The sequence below is a fragment of the Kogia breviceps genome, chromosome 5 (genome assembly GCF_026419965.1).
Source record: "Kogia breviceps isolate mKogBre1 chromosome 5, mKogBre1 haplotype 1, whole genome shotgun sequence".
NCBI classification, from domain to species: Eukaryota; Metazoa; Chordata; class Mammalia; order Artiodactyla; family Physeteridae; genus Kogia; species Kogia breviceps.
Genome location: NC_081314.1, coordinates 33,245,420 through 33,260,846, shown reverse-complemented (window position 1 = coordinate 33,260,846; position 15,427 = coordinate 33,245,420). Strand labels below are relative to the sequence as shown.

Here is a 15,427-nt window from a genome sequence, read left to right as displayed (position 1 = left end):
CAGAACGTAAATTGTTACAGCCACTACGGAGAATAGCATGAAGGTTCCTTAAAAAACTAAAAATAGAGCTACCATAAGATCTAGTGATCCCACTCCTGGTCACACATCTAGAGAAAAACATGGTTCAAAACGGATACATGCACCCCAATGTTCATTGCAGCACTGTTTACAATAGCCAAGACGTGGAAGCAACCTAAGTGTCCATCAACAGATGAATGGATAAAAAAGATGTGGTATAAACATACAATGGAACATTACTCAGTCATTAAAAAGATTGAAATAATGCCATTTGCAACAACATGGATAGACCTGGAGATGGTCATACTAAATGAAGTAAGTCAGACAGCGAAAGACAAGTATCATATGATATCACACTTACATGTGGAATCTAAAAAAATGATACAAATGAACTTATTTACAAAACAGAAACAGACTCACAGACTTAAGAGAATGAACTTATGGTTACCAGGGGAAAAAGGTTGGAGGGAGGGATAGACTGGGAGATTGGGATTGACGTGTATACACTGCTATATTTAAAACAGGTAACCAAGGACCCCCTGTGAAAAAAAAAAATCTTATCAAAATAAATAAATAAATAAATAAAAACAATGGACTGGCATATGGACACACCCCATTTGTCTACAATTTTCCTTTTCTTCTTTGTTAATTGAGGTATAATTGACATATAATATTATCTTAGTTTCAGGTATATAACATAGTGATTTGATATTTGTATATATTGTGAAATGATCACCACAAAAAATCTAGTTACCATCTGTCACCACTTGATTTTTCCTTGTGATAAGAACTTCTAAGATCTACTCTCTTAGCACCTTTCAAATATGCAGTACAGTATTATTGACTGTACTCATCATGCTGTACATTAGATCCCATGACCTTTTAATTTTATAACTGAAAGTTTGTAACTCTTGACCCCTTCACACATTGTGCCCACCTCCCAATACTCCCTTCCTCTATGGCAACCACTGATCTGTTCTCTATCTATTGGTTTGGTTTTCCATAGTGCAATACTCTCAAGATTCAGCCATGTTTTTGCAAATAGCAATATCTCATTTTTTTATGGCTGAGTAGTATTCCACTGTATAAACAGTTGCCCCTTGGTATTTGTAGGGGATTGATTCCAGGATCCCCAAGGATACCAAAATCTGCGGGTACTCAAGTCTCATATAAAATGGCATAGTATTTACATATAGCCTACACACATCCTCAAATCATCTCTAGATTACTTACAATACCCAATATAATGTAAATGCTGTGTAAATAGCTGTAAGTACAATGTAAATTTGATGTAAACGGTTGCTGGTGTGTGACAAATTCAAATACTGCTTCATGGGAAGTTCTAACAACTTTTTTTCTCATGTGTTTTCAATCCACAGTTGGTTGAATTTGCAGATGTGGAACCCACAGATATGGAGGGTTGACTGTATAGACAAGAACTTTTTTCATCCATTCATCTGTCCATGGAAACTTAGGTTGTTTCTGTATCTTGGATATTTGTAAATAATGCTGCAATGAACATAGAGGTACACATATCTTTGAATTAGTCTTTTCGATTTCTTCAGATAAGTACCAAAGAAGTGGAATTGCTGGAATTTATAGTTCTATTTTTAATTTTTTGAAGAAGCTCCATACTGTTTTTCATAGTGGCTGCACCAATTTACATTTCCACCAACAGTGAATGAGGTTCCCTTTTCTCCACATCCTCACCAATACTTGTTATTTCTTGTCTTGTCTTTTTGATAATAACCATTCTAACAAGTGTGGTTTTGATTTGCATTTCCCCGATGACTAGTGATGGAAAATGTCTGTTCATATCCTCTGCTCAATTTTTAAACAGATTGCTTGTTTTTCTATTATTATTATTGAGTTGTATGGGTTCTCCATATATTTTGGATATTAACCTCCTATTGATATATGATTTGCAAATATCTTCTCCCATTCATTAGGTCGCCCTTTTATTTTTTTGATGGTTTCCTTCACTGTGCAGAAGTTTTTTGGTTTGATGTAGTCCTACTTGTTTACTCTTGCTTTTGTTGCCCTTGACTTTGGTGTCTGATCCAAAAAATCTTTATCAAGACTGACGTCAATGAGTTCATTGCCCATGTTTTCTTCTAAGAGTTTTATGGTTTTAGGTCTTACATTCAACTCTTTAATCAATTTGAGTTAATTTTTGTACATGGTGTAAGATATTAGTCTATTTTCATTCTTTTGCATGTGGTTGTCCAGTTTACCTAACACAATTTATTGAAGGGACTGTCCTTTGTTCATTGAATATTCTTGCCCTCTTTACTGAAAATTAATTGATCATATATGTGTGAGTTTATTTCTGAGCTCTCTATTCTGTTCCATTGATCTACGTGTCTGTCTTATTGATCTATGTGTGTTTTATGTTTTATACTGTTTTGATTACCATGGCTTTGTAATATAGTTTGAAATCTGGGAGCATTATATCTCTAGCTTTGTCCTTTTTACTCAAGATTGCTTTAGCTCTTCAGGGTTTTTGTGCTTCTGTACACATTTTAGGATTGTATGTTCTTTTCTGTGAAAAATGTCCTTGGAATTTTGATAGAGGTTGTATTGAATCTGTAGACTGATTGGGCAATATGGACATTTAAACAATATTAAGTCTTCTGATCCTTGAGCATAGAATATCTTTTGATTTGTGTCTTCAATTTCTTACATCAACGTCTCATAGATTTCAGTGTACAGGTCTTTTACCTCCTTGGTTAAATTTATTCCTTTGTATTTTATTCTTTTTTATGCAATTGTAAGTGGAACTGTTTTCTTAATTTCTCTGATAGTTCACTGTTAGTGTATAAAAATGCAACATATTTTTGTAAATTGATTTTGTACCCCACAACCTTCCCAAATTAATTTATTAGTTCTAATAGTTTTTTGTTGGGGTCTTTAAGATTTTCTATATATAAAATTATGTCATGTGCAAATAATGAAAGTTTTACATCTTCATTTCCAATTTGGATGACTTTTATTGCCTTTTCTTGCCTAATTGCTCTGGCTAGGACTTCTAATGTTATGTTGAAAAATAGCAGGTTTTCTTGTTTTGTTCCTGATATTAGAGGAAAAGTTTTAGCTAACATATTATGATGGGCTTATCATATATGGCCTTTATTAGGTTGAGGTACATTCCCTCTATACCCACTTTGTTAAGAGTTTTTATCATAATGAATATTAGCTTTTTTCCAATGCTCTTTCTGCATCTGTTGTGACCATCATATGATTTGTATCCTTCATTTTGTTAATGGGGTGTATCACAGTGATTGTTTTTCAGATGTTGAATTGTTCTTACATCCCTGAAATAAATCCCACTTGGTCATGGTGTATGATCCTTATAATGTATTGTTGAATTTGCTTTGCTGATATTTTGTTGAGGATTTTTACATCTATGTTTGTAAGGAATATTTGTCTATAATTTTCTTTGTTTTGTGTGTGTGATGCCCTGGTCTGTTTTGGTATCAGGGTAATGCTGGCCTCATAGAATGAGTTCAATTTTGGGGAAGAGTTTGAGAAGAATAGGTATTAAATCTTCTTTGAGTGCTTGGTAGAATTCATCAGTGAAGCCATGTGGTCCTGGACTTCCGTTTGTTGGATTACTGACTCAATCTCCTTACTAGTTAATTGTCTATTCAGGTTTTCTACTTCTTCATAATTCAGTCTTGGAAGATTGTATGTTTCTAGAAATTTACCCATTTCTTCTAGGTTAGCCAATTTTTTGGCATATAATTGTTCATAGTAGTCCCTTATGACCCATTGTATTTCTTTGGTATCAGTTGTATCTTCTTCTGTTTCATTTCTGGTTTTATTTGAGTTTCTCTTCTTTTTTTCTTTTACTGAATCTAGCTAATGGTTTGTCAATTTTGCTTATCTTTTCAAAGACCCAGCTCCTAGTTTTATTGACCTTTTCCATTGTCTTTTTAGTCTCTACTTCATTTATTTCTTCTCTAATGCTTATTATTTTCCTCCATTTTCTAACATTGGGCTTTGTTTGTTCTTTTTCTAGTTTTTTGGGGGTGTAAAGTTAGGTTGTTTATTTGAGATTCTTCTGTTTCTAGAGGTAAGCTTGAATCACTATGAACTTCCCTCTTGAAACTGTTTTTGTTGCATTTAATAGATTCTGGTATGTTATATTTTCATTTTTATTTGTCTCAAGGTATTTTAAAGTTTCACCTTTGATTGCCTCATTGACCCTTTTCTTGTTCAGTAACATTTGTTTAATCTCCACATATTTGAGATTTTCCCAGTATTTTTCTTGTAATTGATTTCTAGTTTCATACCATGTGGTCAGAAGAAAAGGCTTCATATGACTTCAATCTTCTTTAATTTATTGAGACTTGTTATGTGGCCTAACATATGATCTCTCCTGGAAAATACTGCATGTGCATTTGAGAAGAATGTATTCTGCTACTCTTGGGTGGAATGTTCTGTATATATGTATTCATTGCAGCTGATCTAATGTGTTAAGGCCAATGCTTCCTTATTGATTTTCTTCTGAATGATCTATCCATTGATGTATGTGGGATATTAAAGTTCCCTAGTATTATCGTATTGCTGTCTATTTCTCCCTTTAGGTCTGTTAATATTTGCTTTGTATATTTAGGTGCTCCAATGTTGGGTGCATAAATATTTACAAATGTTATATCGTCTTGTTGGATTTATCCCTTTCTCATTATGTAATACTTGTCTTTGCCTCTTATTACCATCTTTGTTTTATTATATATATATATTTTAAATTAATTAATAAATTTATTATTTATTTTTGGCTGTGTTGGGTCTTTGTTGCTGTGCACAGACGTTTTCTCTAGTTGTGGCGAATGGGGGCCACTCTTCACTGAGGTGTGCAGGCTTCTCATTGCGGTGGCTTTTCCTGTTGTGGAGCACAGCCTCTAGGTGCTCAGGCTTCAGTAGCTGTGGTGCATGGGCTTAGCTGCTCTGCAGCATGTGGGATCCTCCCAGATCACGGCGTGAACCCATGACCCCTGCATCGGCAGGCAGATTCTTAACCACTGTGCTACCAGCGAAGCCGACCATCTTTGTTTTAAAGTCTATTTTATCTGAGTATAGATACCCCAACTTTCTTTTAGTTTCCATTTGTGTGAAACAACTTTTTCATCCCTTCACTTTGAGTCTGTGTGTGTTCTTACGTCTAAAGTGAGTTTCTTATAGGCAGCATGTAGATGGGTCTTGTTTATCTATCCATTCAACCATTCTATGTCTTTTGATTTAGTCCATGAACATGTAAAGTAATTATTGATAGGTATGTACTTATTGCTGTTTTGTTAATTGATTTTTGACTGTTTTGTAGTTCTTCTCTGTTTGTTTCTTTTTCTCTTGTTCTCCTCCCTTGTGCTTTGGTGGTTTTCTTTGCTGTTATGGTTAGATTCCTTTCTCATTATCTATTGGGTATCTACTACAGGCTTTTGCTTTGTGATTACCACAATACTCACATATGACAGCCTATATATAAATAACTGCCTATTTTAAGTTGATAGCAAGGTAAATTTGAGTACCTTCTAAAACTCTGTATTTTTACTACCCCTCCATGTTTTCTCTTTTTGATGTCATAATTTACATTTTTTATTTTGTGTATTCCTTAATTATTGTACATATAGCTATTTTTACTACTTTTATCTTTTAACCTTCTTAACAGTTTTATAAATGCATAAATACTACCTTTACTGATAAAATTTTTACTTTCATTTTTTTTTGTTACTAGTTAGTACCTTTAGAGGTCCCTTTAACATTTCTTATAAAGTCATTTTAGTGGTGTGAACTTTAGCTTTTGCTTGTCTGGAAAATTGTTTTTCTCTCCTTTGATTCTGGATGACAATCTCACTGGGTAGATTACTCTTGGTTGGAAGTTTTCCCCTTTCAGCACTTTGAATATATTGTGCTACTGCCCCCTGGCCTGCAAAATTTCTCCTGAAAAATCTGCTTATAATATTATGGGGCTGCCCCTGTGCACAAGTCATTTTACTCTTGATGCTTTTAACATTCTCTCTTTAACTTTTGACATTTTAATTATAATGTGCCTTGGTATGGATTTTTTGGGGTTCATATTTTTGGAATTCTCTGGATCTGAATGTGGATGTCTGTTTCCTTCCCCAGTTAATAAAGTTTTTAGCCATAATTTCTTCAAATAAGTTTTCTGCCCCTTTCTCTTTCTCTTCTCCTTTTGAACCCTCTATAATGCAAATGTTATTTTGCTTGATGTTGTCCCATAGATCACTTAAGCTATTTCCACTTATTTATTTATTTAGGTATACTTGCTTTACAGTGTTGTGTTAATTTCTGCTGTACAATGAAGTGAATCAGCTATATGTATATCTATATCCCCTCCCTCTTGGACCTCCCTCCCAACCCCCCCATCCCACCTATCTAGGTCATCACAGAGCACTGAGCTGAGCTCCCTGGGCTATACAGCAGGTTCCTACTAGCTATCAATTTTACACATGGTAGTGTGTATATGCCAATCCTAATCTCCCAATTCATTCCACTCCCCTTCCCCCCATGTCCACATGTTCGTTTTCTATGTCTGCATCTCTACTCCTGCCCAGCAAATAGGTTCATCTGTACCATTTTTCTAGATTCCACATATATGTGTTAATATATGATATTTGTTTTTTTCTTTCTAACTTACTTCAGTCTGTATGACAGACTCTAGGTCCATCCACATCTCTACAAATGACCCATTTTCATTCCTTTTTATGGCTGAGTAATATTCCATTGTATATATGTACCACATCTTTATCTATTCATCTGTTGATGGACATTTAGGTTGCTTCCATGCCCTGGCTATTGTAAATAGTGCCGCAATTCTTTTTTTTTTTTTCCTTTCCTCTTTTTTGCTCTTCTCTTTGGGTGAGTTCCACTACCCTGTCTTCCAGATCACCAAATCTTTCCCCTGCTTCAAATAGTCTGATGTTGAATCCCTCTAGTGTATTTTCCAGTTCAACTATTATATTCTTCAGTCACGTGCCTTCTTACATTTTCTATCTCTTTGTTAAAGTCCTCACTATGTTTATCCATTTTTTCTGAGTTTGGTGACTATCTTCATGACCATTCTTTTGAACTCTTTACCTAGTTGATTACTATTTCTATTTTACTAAGGTTTTGGTTTTTTTTTTTTTTTCCTAAGTTTTTATCTTGTTCTTTTGCTTGGAACATATTCCTATGTTTCCTCATTTTTCCTGACTCTCTGTGTTTGTTTCTATGCATTCTCCTTTCAGTCCTGAAGGAGAGGCCTTTGTAGGAGATGAACCTTGTTGTCCAACCTTGCCCTGGCTCTTGGTTGTCTCTCGAACCTTTGTGATTGTCTAAGCAGCCTGATTGGCTCTTGATAGATCCCAGTTGTTGAGGGTGTGTCAATACCTCTCAATGTTCCAAAGGGAGGATCTCAGTCAGTATCTAGTTTCAGGCTGATTGGAAGTCAGATCCTCAGGCAGCAGCTTTTAAAGTATGCAAATATATACAGTCCTCTGAGACTTCAGTTGTAAACCCTACTGGCCTCTAGACCAAGCAATTTGGAGGTGTCCCACTGGGGAAAATTGCAAAAATCAGGGTTCCAGGTGAGTCTATAAGCTCTTCACTGGGAAGTACTTGTGAGCTGTAGTATGGCCAAGGAAGAGCACAGAGAAGGCATCCCCAGCCTGTGTTCCCTGAGGGCACCTTCTTAGTCCCTAGATGTGTAGTAAACCTGAAGCCTGCCCTTCAGGCTGAAGCTCTAGAACAAGAAAATAGACCTTTTTTTCACAGGAAGATCTGGAGCATGTTCACTATGCTGTCTGTGTTATGCTCTAGGGTTGATGGTCTGCCGAGAACTGTCTCTCTGGTTGTTTCAGCCCCATGGGGCCCAGAAACACAAGTTTCCCTGGCCACCAGAGCCAGGCAATCAAGGAGTATGCACCAGTGGCTTTAGTGGGGTGGGGTATGCCCATCAACACTAGCTAAATAGAAGGAGCACAAAACTGGCACCCACTAGCCCCTCAGTCTCTGGAGAGAGCTCCCACCAGCTTCTGCCCCTCCAGCAGACACGTTAATATTAGCTAATACATCTCCTTCACATATGGTCTAGGCACTTTTCAAACTGCTGCTTGAACACTTGGTCCCAGGGTGAGTAAGTCTGTGAGTGAGCCCTTTAAGAGTGGAATCTCTGTTCCCTACCACCCTTTGAGACTTCTGGATGTAAGACCCATTGGCTTTCAAAGTCAGATGTTTGAGGAGCTTGTCCCTCAGGTGCAGGTCTCAAGGGTTGGGGTCCTGATGTTGGGCATGAACCCCCTCACTCCTCAGGAAGAAGTTCCATACGTGTGAGATCCTTCCAGTTGTGGGTTGCCACACAAGTAGTGGGGTTTTTGGTGAGACCAAATCTTTGCCTCTCCTACCGTCTTCACATGGTCCTTTCATCCTTTGTTGTGAAGGATCTGCTCAGCTAGTTTTCAGGTCTTTTTCAGAGGAAATTGTTCCATATACAGCTGTGTATTTGCTGTTCCCATGGGAGGAGGTGAGTTCAGGCTTTTCCTACACTGCCATCTTGAAAAGCCTCTGTACAGTTTTCATTTTAAATTCTTTTTCAATCTGGAATGTTGTTACTTGCCATTTAACTGTGATTTAATATCCCTTATGGTTATACTTTTCCAATAAAGAATAGTTTAAGTTAAAAAGAAGGTTAAAGATAAGTTTCCTTGAGTTTGCAGCCTTACCAAGCTACCTAACTAGAAAACATGGCCATCTAGTGGCCTAAACATACTACAATCATCACCTTTGGGGTAGGAGTTGGGGTCCTAGCATAGGTCTGAGGGGTGTGTCCAGGAAATGCAATGTTAACAGTGATGCCAAAGCCACATCAAGAACATACAAACTCTTCCAGAGCAAACATGTCAGACCTTCAGTTGGAGAATCCAAAGCTGTACCAGATCCACAGAGAAAAAAGTACCACTGCCATTGAAACCATGTTTTGATCTGCCTCACTTATTTATTTCCTTTTCTTTGAACCTTTAGGGTCCATTTATTCATTCCCTTGTTCACCTACTGCTTGAAAACATTTTCCTACCTTTCTCTCATCTTTACGAAAAGGATGTTACCCTACATCACCATGACCAGGTAAAGACGCAGGAATCAGATTGCTAATGGTGGTCAGGAACTCCACATGGGGGTCAATCTTAGCCTTCATGGACAACTAGAATGAGCAAGCAAGAGCTGGGCTTTGGTCTAAACAAGACAAAGCTTTAAGAGACAGGAAAATAGGAGAAGGCTTACAAGCATGGAGCAGATGCAGCTTCAACTGAGATTCCAAATATTCTAGAGATAAATATTCTTAGCAAACATCCCTTGGGGCCTCCCCTTTCATTAAAATCAGATACTCAGGGTTTCTCCTGATTGACTAGAAGGTTTATGTAATCCGTTGCTTCTGCAACAAGTCCACCTATGTCAACCACCATCAACTGCCGGAAAAGCACGATGCGCATGAAGAAACATGCCCAAGATGGGACCATTATCAGAACGCCACTAATAGGTTCTTGCCAACCCTCATCGCTGACCCTGTACAGGTAAGATCATAATAGAAGTTGAGAGTCCAAACAAAACAGCCATTAAGTCTTTTTCAACCCACTTTTGATGAAATAAGTGTAGAAACAAAAAACATCGGTTTAGATCTGTTTGAACAAAGGAACAGTGAGAAAGCTGGAAGAGGCAATTTTCAGAAATCCAAATATGTGCTTCTCCAAAATTTGCATCAGAGGCTGAGTCATGCCCATGCAAATGGATCTTAGTTCAAATTCATGTTAGAAAAATCTGGAACACACTTACTTCCCCTATGCAAATCTCCGAGGAAAACAGCCGTGGGTTCTTACCTATAATAAAAAGAATCTCCACTGCAATGTCACTGACTGTTGTGCTCCGAGTTGTCGATAGGTCATCATTGCCAATAAAGCAAACGTTGTAAGGTACGGTCACGGCAACATAAAACGTCGCCAACAGAATAAGCCAGTCCCAGCCGGCTTTGAAAGTGCTAAAATGCAAAAGTATGAATTTGGACTTTTTTGCATCAGAAACTTTATACTCCGGAAATGCTGGTTTATCTACAAAAACATTCTGTGGATAAAGACAAAAAGGAGAGAAGGGAGAAACACAACATTAGAAATAAGGAACACACAGCCTTAAACACATGGGGAGAATTATTTATACATACAATGTCAATACATCTTTTTTTTGAATTTTAGAATTTTATTTATTTTTTTATACAGCAGGTTCTTATTAGTTATCCATTTTATACTTATTAGTGTATATATGTCAATCCCAATCTCCCAACAATGTCAATACATCTTACAAGTGACTTTTAGAAGTTGGTGATGCAAAAAGTAGGATTTTAAGTATGTTAAAATCTGGCAGAGATCTTTGTTATAAGTGACAGGAATATGCAGAGTGTAGTCACCAGTGTTAATAAGTGACTAATCCAGATTTTGTTCATGAAGAATAAAAAGATTGCTACCTAAAATGTCACCTAGAAACATCCAAAGTTGCAAGTATAAGCCTACATACATTATAAACACAAAGATACAGTTATGTTCCTACTGTCATGGGGACATTCCGTATACTTATAGTTTTGAGATGACAGTCATTATCTAAAGAATATATTGGGCCTGAAATACTTCTAATAACAGCAAAGGTACCATTTTTTTTTTCTCAAAAGGTTAGAGCTATATGATCAATTCAATTGTAAATAGCTGTTAACATGTCTTTCAAACTATAAGCAGGTTGTGCTGACTACTTGCATTCTGTATTATGGTTGTTGGTGAAGTTTCCAGCTGGGACCCCAAATCTCATAACCTTGATGGACATAGATTTATTCTGGCACTGGCTAGCCCTTGTTAAGATGGCAAAGCAAGAAACAGTTATTTAACAGTTATTCAAGTCATGGGAGGAGAAAGGCAATGTTCACTGTGCAGCTGATTAAATGCAGAAGAATAGCTGGAGTTTTTATAACTTCAAAAGCCCTTCACTTTGAAAGCAGTCCAAATTGAGGAACAATTCTTTTTATTGCTGTGAGACAAAGGGAGGTCCAACAATAGCGTGTGTGGCAATTTGACAGTCTATGACCAGATACTTGCAGACCTTGCTTTGACCTCAATTAATGAGAAATACAAGACAGGTAATGGAAACTTAAATTTGAAAGTTACGTTGAATGAACAGAACAGTTCAAAGATCTTGAATACCTGTTACTTGCAGGTCGCAGTGTGTTTTCTTGTTTCTGGCATTGAAGGAAGGGCAAATTAATGTGATATGTCCAGGGATTCCTAAAGTACTTGGAAATTTAAGAAAGGTTCAGAGCAATCAGGAGCTCTTTAGTGGTGACCCTCAGTGCCCAAATATTTCTGCTACCTTAATATGAATGCCTCTCCTAACTTGCATCTCTCCTTGGTAGGCATTTACAACACGTTTCTACTTCCTGTTAATAGTCTCACTCATCCCACAGGGCACCTCATAAAGCCAGGATTTTGTGGTGAGGGAGGGCCTGCTTCACTCCTTTCAGATGGTTTTTGATGCCCAACTGCCATCGTGTCTATGCTCCATTCAATTCCCTGACTTGACCTGCCTCCTTTGCCTCATTCTCTGGTTTCTAGGAACAGGTTACAAAGGTGGATTATGACATAAAACTGAGGAAGGAAGAAGAAAGTAACCCCTGTTGGGCTTCTCATCAAAGCTGAGGCTGATGCATCGGAGAAGAGAGAGTTGGGGTCCATAAGTATAAATCTCAAAGTTGACAAGCATTCTATTTACAATAGGACGTGATGGATTCCAATACGATTTTTTTTTCAAATATTTACCACGATAACACATAACCAAAAGCCATGGAAGAATATCTCAATTTTTATCCAAATGTCTTTTTCTATCATGTTACAGAAATGGAATGTTTACTTTATTTGAGGGAGAAGCCAGCTCTAGGAGTGAAGGTTGGGAAAACACAAGAAGCAAAGTATTTTTTTATTAAATTATGTTGATTATACGAAGCATTAGTGATGCTGATGAAAAAGGTCAGCAATGTAATAGTTATCTCCACAAATCAGAAAATAAATCACACTATTTCATTTTTATAGGCTACTTCAAATATATTATTTAAGTTATTTTAAAATATACTGAGAATCCAATACATCTCAGATTAGACTTAAATTTTAAAAGGTTTTTCATTCAAATTCTGCATACATCCTGACACAATCACCTGAGTGAAAAAAAAGAGATGTCCTTCCTTCCTGCTTCTCTATTCGTAAAGTTTTATCAAAAACCTTTTGAATGAAAGAAAATTTCTTACAATTGGAAAGTGTGCTTTTAGCAAGTAAGGGGGAAAAAACATATTATTTACAACCCTGAAACCTATGAAGTTTGCCTAAAGAATACAACCAACTATCCTCAATGTTAGTTATATATATTATTTATTAATTTTCAAGCCTATTGTTTAGTACCAATGGTGTTTGAGTAGTTTAACCTCTACCCTATGTATTACTGAAACAGAGTAGTTAAAGCCAAAGCCTAATCAAGGTAACTGTTTCCTAAACTCTTTTTGCAACACGTCTTTGAAATTAACATCCAAATGAACAAAGGGATGGAAAAATGTTTCTACAGTCATTATGCTGAGTAATTGCAAGGTAGCATATGCCTTTGATGACTACCAGCCTAGTACCCTGTTGGTAATATGTGGGCATCTAAAGCACTGTCCCTTCAAGCTCCCAAAGCTCCCATGTGATCTTTGGGTTGAAGACGTTTGCATCATCCCAATGTCATGTAATAGAGTAACAAATCAAGGAAACCAGAAATTAAAAACCTTTTCCAAGAGGTACCATGTGGCAAAGTTAGAGCCAGGATTAAAGGGTGTTACATCCTGATTCTCAGAGCTTGCTAATGGCCTGATGAGCTAATTTGTTCTGAGTTGAATCATACATTCCTATTCCACAGAATTGTATCAGAGACGCAGCAAGGTAGGGGCAGAAGCACCGTGGCTTTGAGTCAGAAGATTCATGGATGGGTCCCACATCTGCTGATTCTACTTTTGAGATCTCAAATAAGTTGTTCTTTCCCATCTTTAAATTGGAACGAATAAAAATCATATCTAGTAATGGCTTGCTGTAAGGATCAAATGATATGATAACAGCAAAAAGAATTTGTAAATAGCGAAGAGCTTCAAAAACATTAAGAAGTCTCTTTTTTGGGCACATGAATGTTAATATATCCAGAATTCCCCAAAGACTGATTGTCTAGCCAGTAAACCATTCAGATCATTGTTTCCTCTTCCCTCTTCTCTCTTTCTGTTGTCTTTTAGTCATTCTGCCCTGTTTTCCTTGAAAAAGAGATGGTGAACAAGGCCAGCCCTGATTCCACATTTCCTTTTCAGAAATAAGATGTTACCTGTATTATCAGATTCACTGTGCTGATTTGACACCCTTCCGTACCATGTATTATTTTAATGCTCCACCCTGATATTTGTACTTCTTAAATAAATGCAATTTAGCAAATTAGCCAAGGGGTGGGAGTTATGATTTTTTAAATAAGATTTTTAAGTACTGTTCTGTACTTTGTTGAATCAAAAGGGGAAAAACAGCATGTTCTGTGAATACATTTTTAAGCTCACTAATACCTGGTACATTTAAATGACTTTGGACTAAATGCTAGAAGAGTGTCATCTTTCAGTCTTACAGAATCTCAGGCTAATATTTGTTTAGGTGTTTTGCTGGCTGGCTTGCATAGAATCAACCCCAGGTGTGGTTACCTTTGTTTCTTCCTAGATCTTGTTTACTATCACTGAGGCTGACTTGGTAACTGAAGGCAGGTATAACGAGGAACCAGGGGAAGGATTCAGAGATCTAGTGGTGTGCACGGTTTGAAGTCTATCCCTGGACTCTCAGGAAACCAATGTGACATACGGGTGTCCCTAGAAAATCTTTATATTAAGCCATGACAAACTAAACAGAATGTGACTCTTAACAGCAGTGGGTGGCAGATCAGCACCAGCATGGGTGATGGTCCTGGAGCACAAACAGATGGAAATAGCTTGTCTGGCTTCCAGAGGGGAATCCCGCTGAAGCACAACCAGTTTGGCAGCCCTTTCATGTCAGATCGTGCTCTACACCTGGGATCGTGCATCTTTGCTCACTAAAATCAGGTAAGTGGATACTTTGTGTGTCTGATGCATGACTGCTTTAGCAAAGCATCCGTATGTCAGATTAGGTGGTCTCAAGCTCTCTGTGTACAATGAGATGCCAAAGACTTTCCTGTGTCCTTTACTCCCAGAACCTCGGGATCTGAGATCAATTCCAAAACAGCAATGGTTGTTTGATATGACTTTTTCTAACGTCATTGGAAAGTTAGACCCTGAGTCTTGATGTCTGCTGCTCATAGTCACACATACCCACAAAGTTGTATGTTCTGGAGATTCCGCAAGGCAGATTAATGACACTACCATCATTTGAAATTCTACAACCAAACAGAGAGTTCTGGATCTCCGAGTGAAGTCTCTTAGTTCTCAGAACCAATGATAAAATTAACTGTGAAATCATGGAGGACGTGTGTCACTTAAAACACTTACAGAGTCACCTTTTACAGGCACAGTTGACAGATAACCACCAGGTTTCAGAGAGGAGCCCTACCATGATTTACTAAGAGTGAGACTTTAAAAAAAAACATATAATATATGGCATGTCACTTCCAACCCAGTTCCAAGGTGTGAAATTTCCAACTCTGTGTTGCATAAAATGTAAATTTTCCAAATAAAGTAATGACTTTGATTTGTTCATGGTCCCCCTGGGTGAAAGCATTCAGTGAAATTAGATAAAGTGCAAAACAGATGGAGCTAAAATTAAATGTGAGAAATTTTAACCAACAAACTAAGGATGTGTAATATAACTTGTTCATAAAATGTAACCAGTCCCATTTGCAGTGTCCCTAGTACCATATTGTACTGACTGAAATAATATTCTATGCTGTGATAACACTGTGATTAATCATTTTTATTACAGAAATGCCTTGTGATTGCTGACCTTTTCCAGTTTGTTTTTTATAGGAAAGCACAAGCCAAAGTGGAAAAAAAATCTAGCAAAGCCAATAAATGCATAATTGGAGGCTTTCTTTTGTGAATCAAACACTGCCACCAAGGGAAAGTCTAGCATTCACTGTGTACACACACACCACCTACATTATTTATTTTCAATTTGTTCTTTTCTCTTCTTTGCAGGTGGCCAGAGATGTGATAAAGGACTGCTCGGCTCCGTCTCCGGGCTGAATCAAAGTGGGTCCCTGTTCTTGATCTTCCTTTGGCTTTGTCTGGAGGAAAATAAAACTCATTAAGCGTCAATGAATGTATCATTTGACCCCAAGAATGTCATTTTGGCAGTTCCTTCTTAAG

At 37.2% G+C, this 15,427-nt stretch overlaps 1 protein-coding gene across 1 annotated transcript in view; it reads right to left on the bottom strand.

Annotated features, from left to right (window-relative positions):
• KCNH8 (potassium voltage-gated channel subfamily H member 8) overlaps positions 1-15,427 on the bottom strand; it is a 413,967-nt gene that overhangs the window by 170,815 nt on the left and 227,725 nt on the right. The window contains exons 4-5 of the mRNA XM_059064162.2: positions 15,218-15,345; positions 9,888-10,128 (exon numbers count right to left, since the gene is read on the bottom strand). Of these exons, the coding sequence (XP_058920145.1) occupies positions 9,888-10,128; positions 15,218-15,345 (369 nt within the window). The remainder of the gene's footprint in view (positions 1-9,887; positions 10,129-15,217; positions 15,346-15,427) is intronic.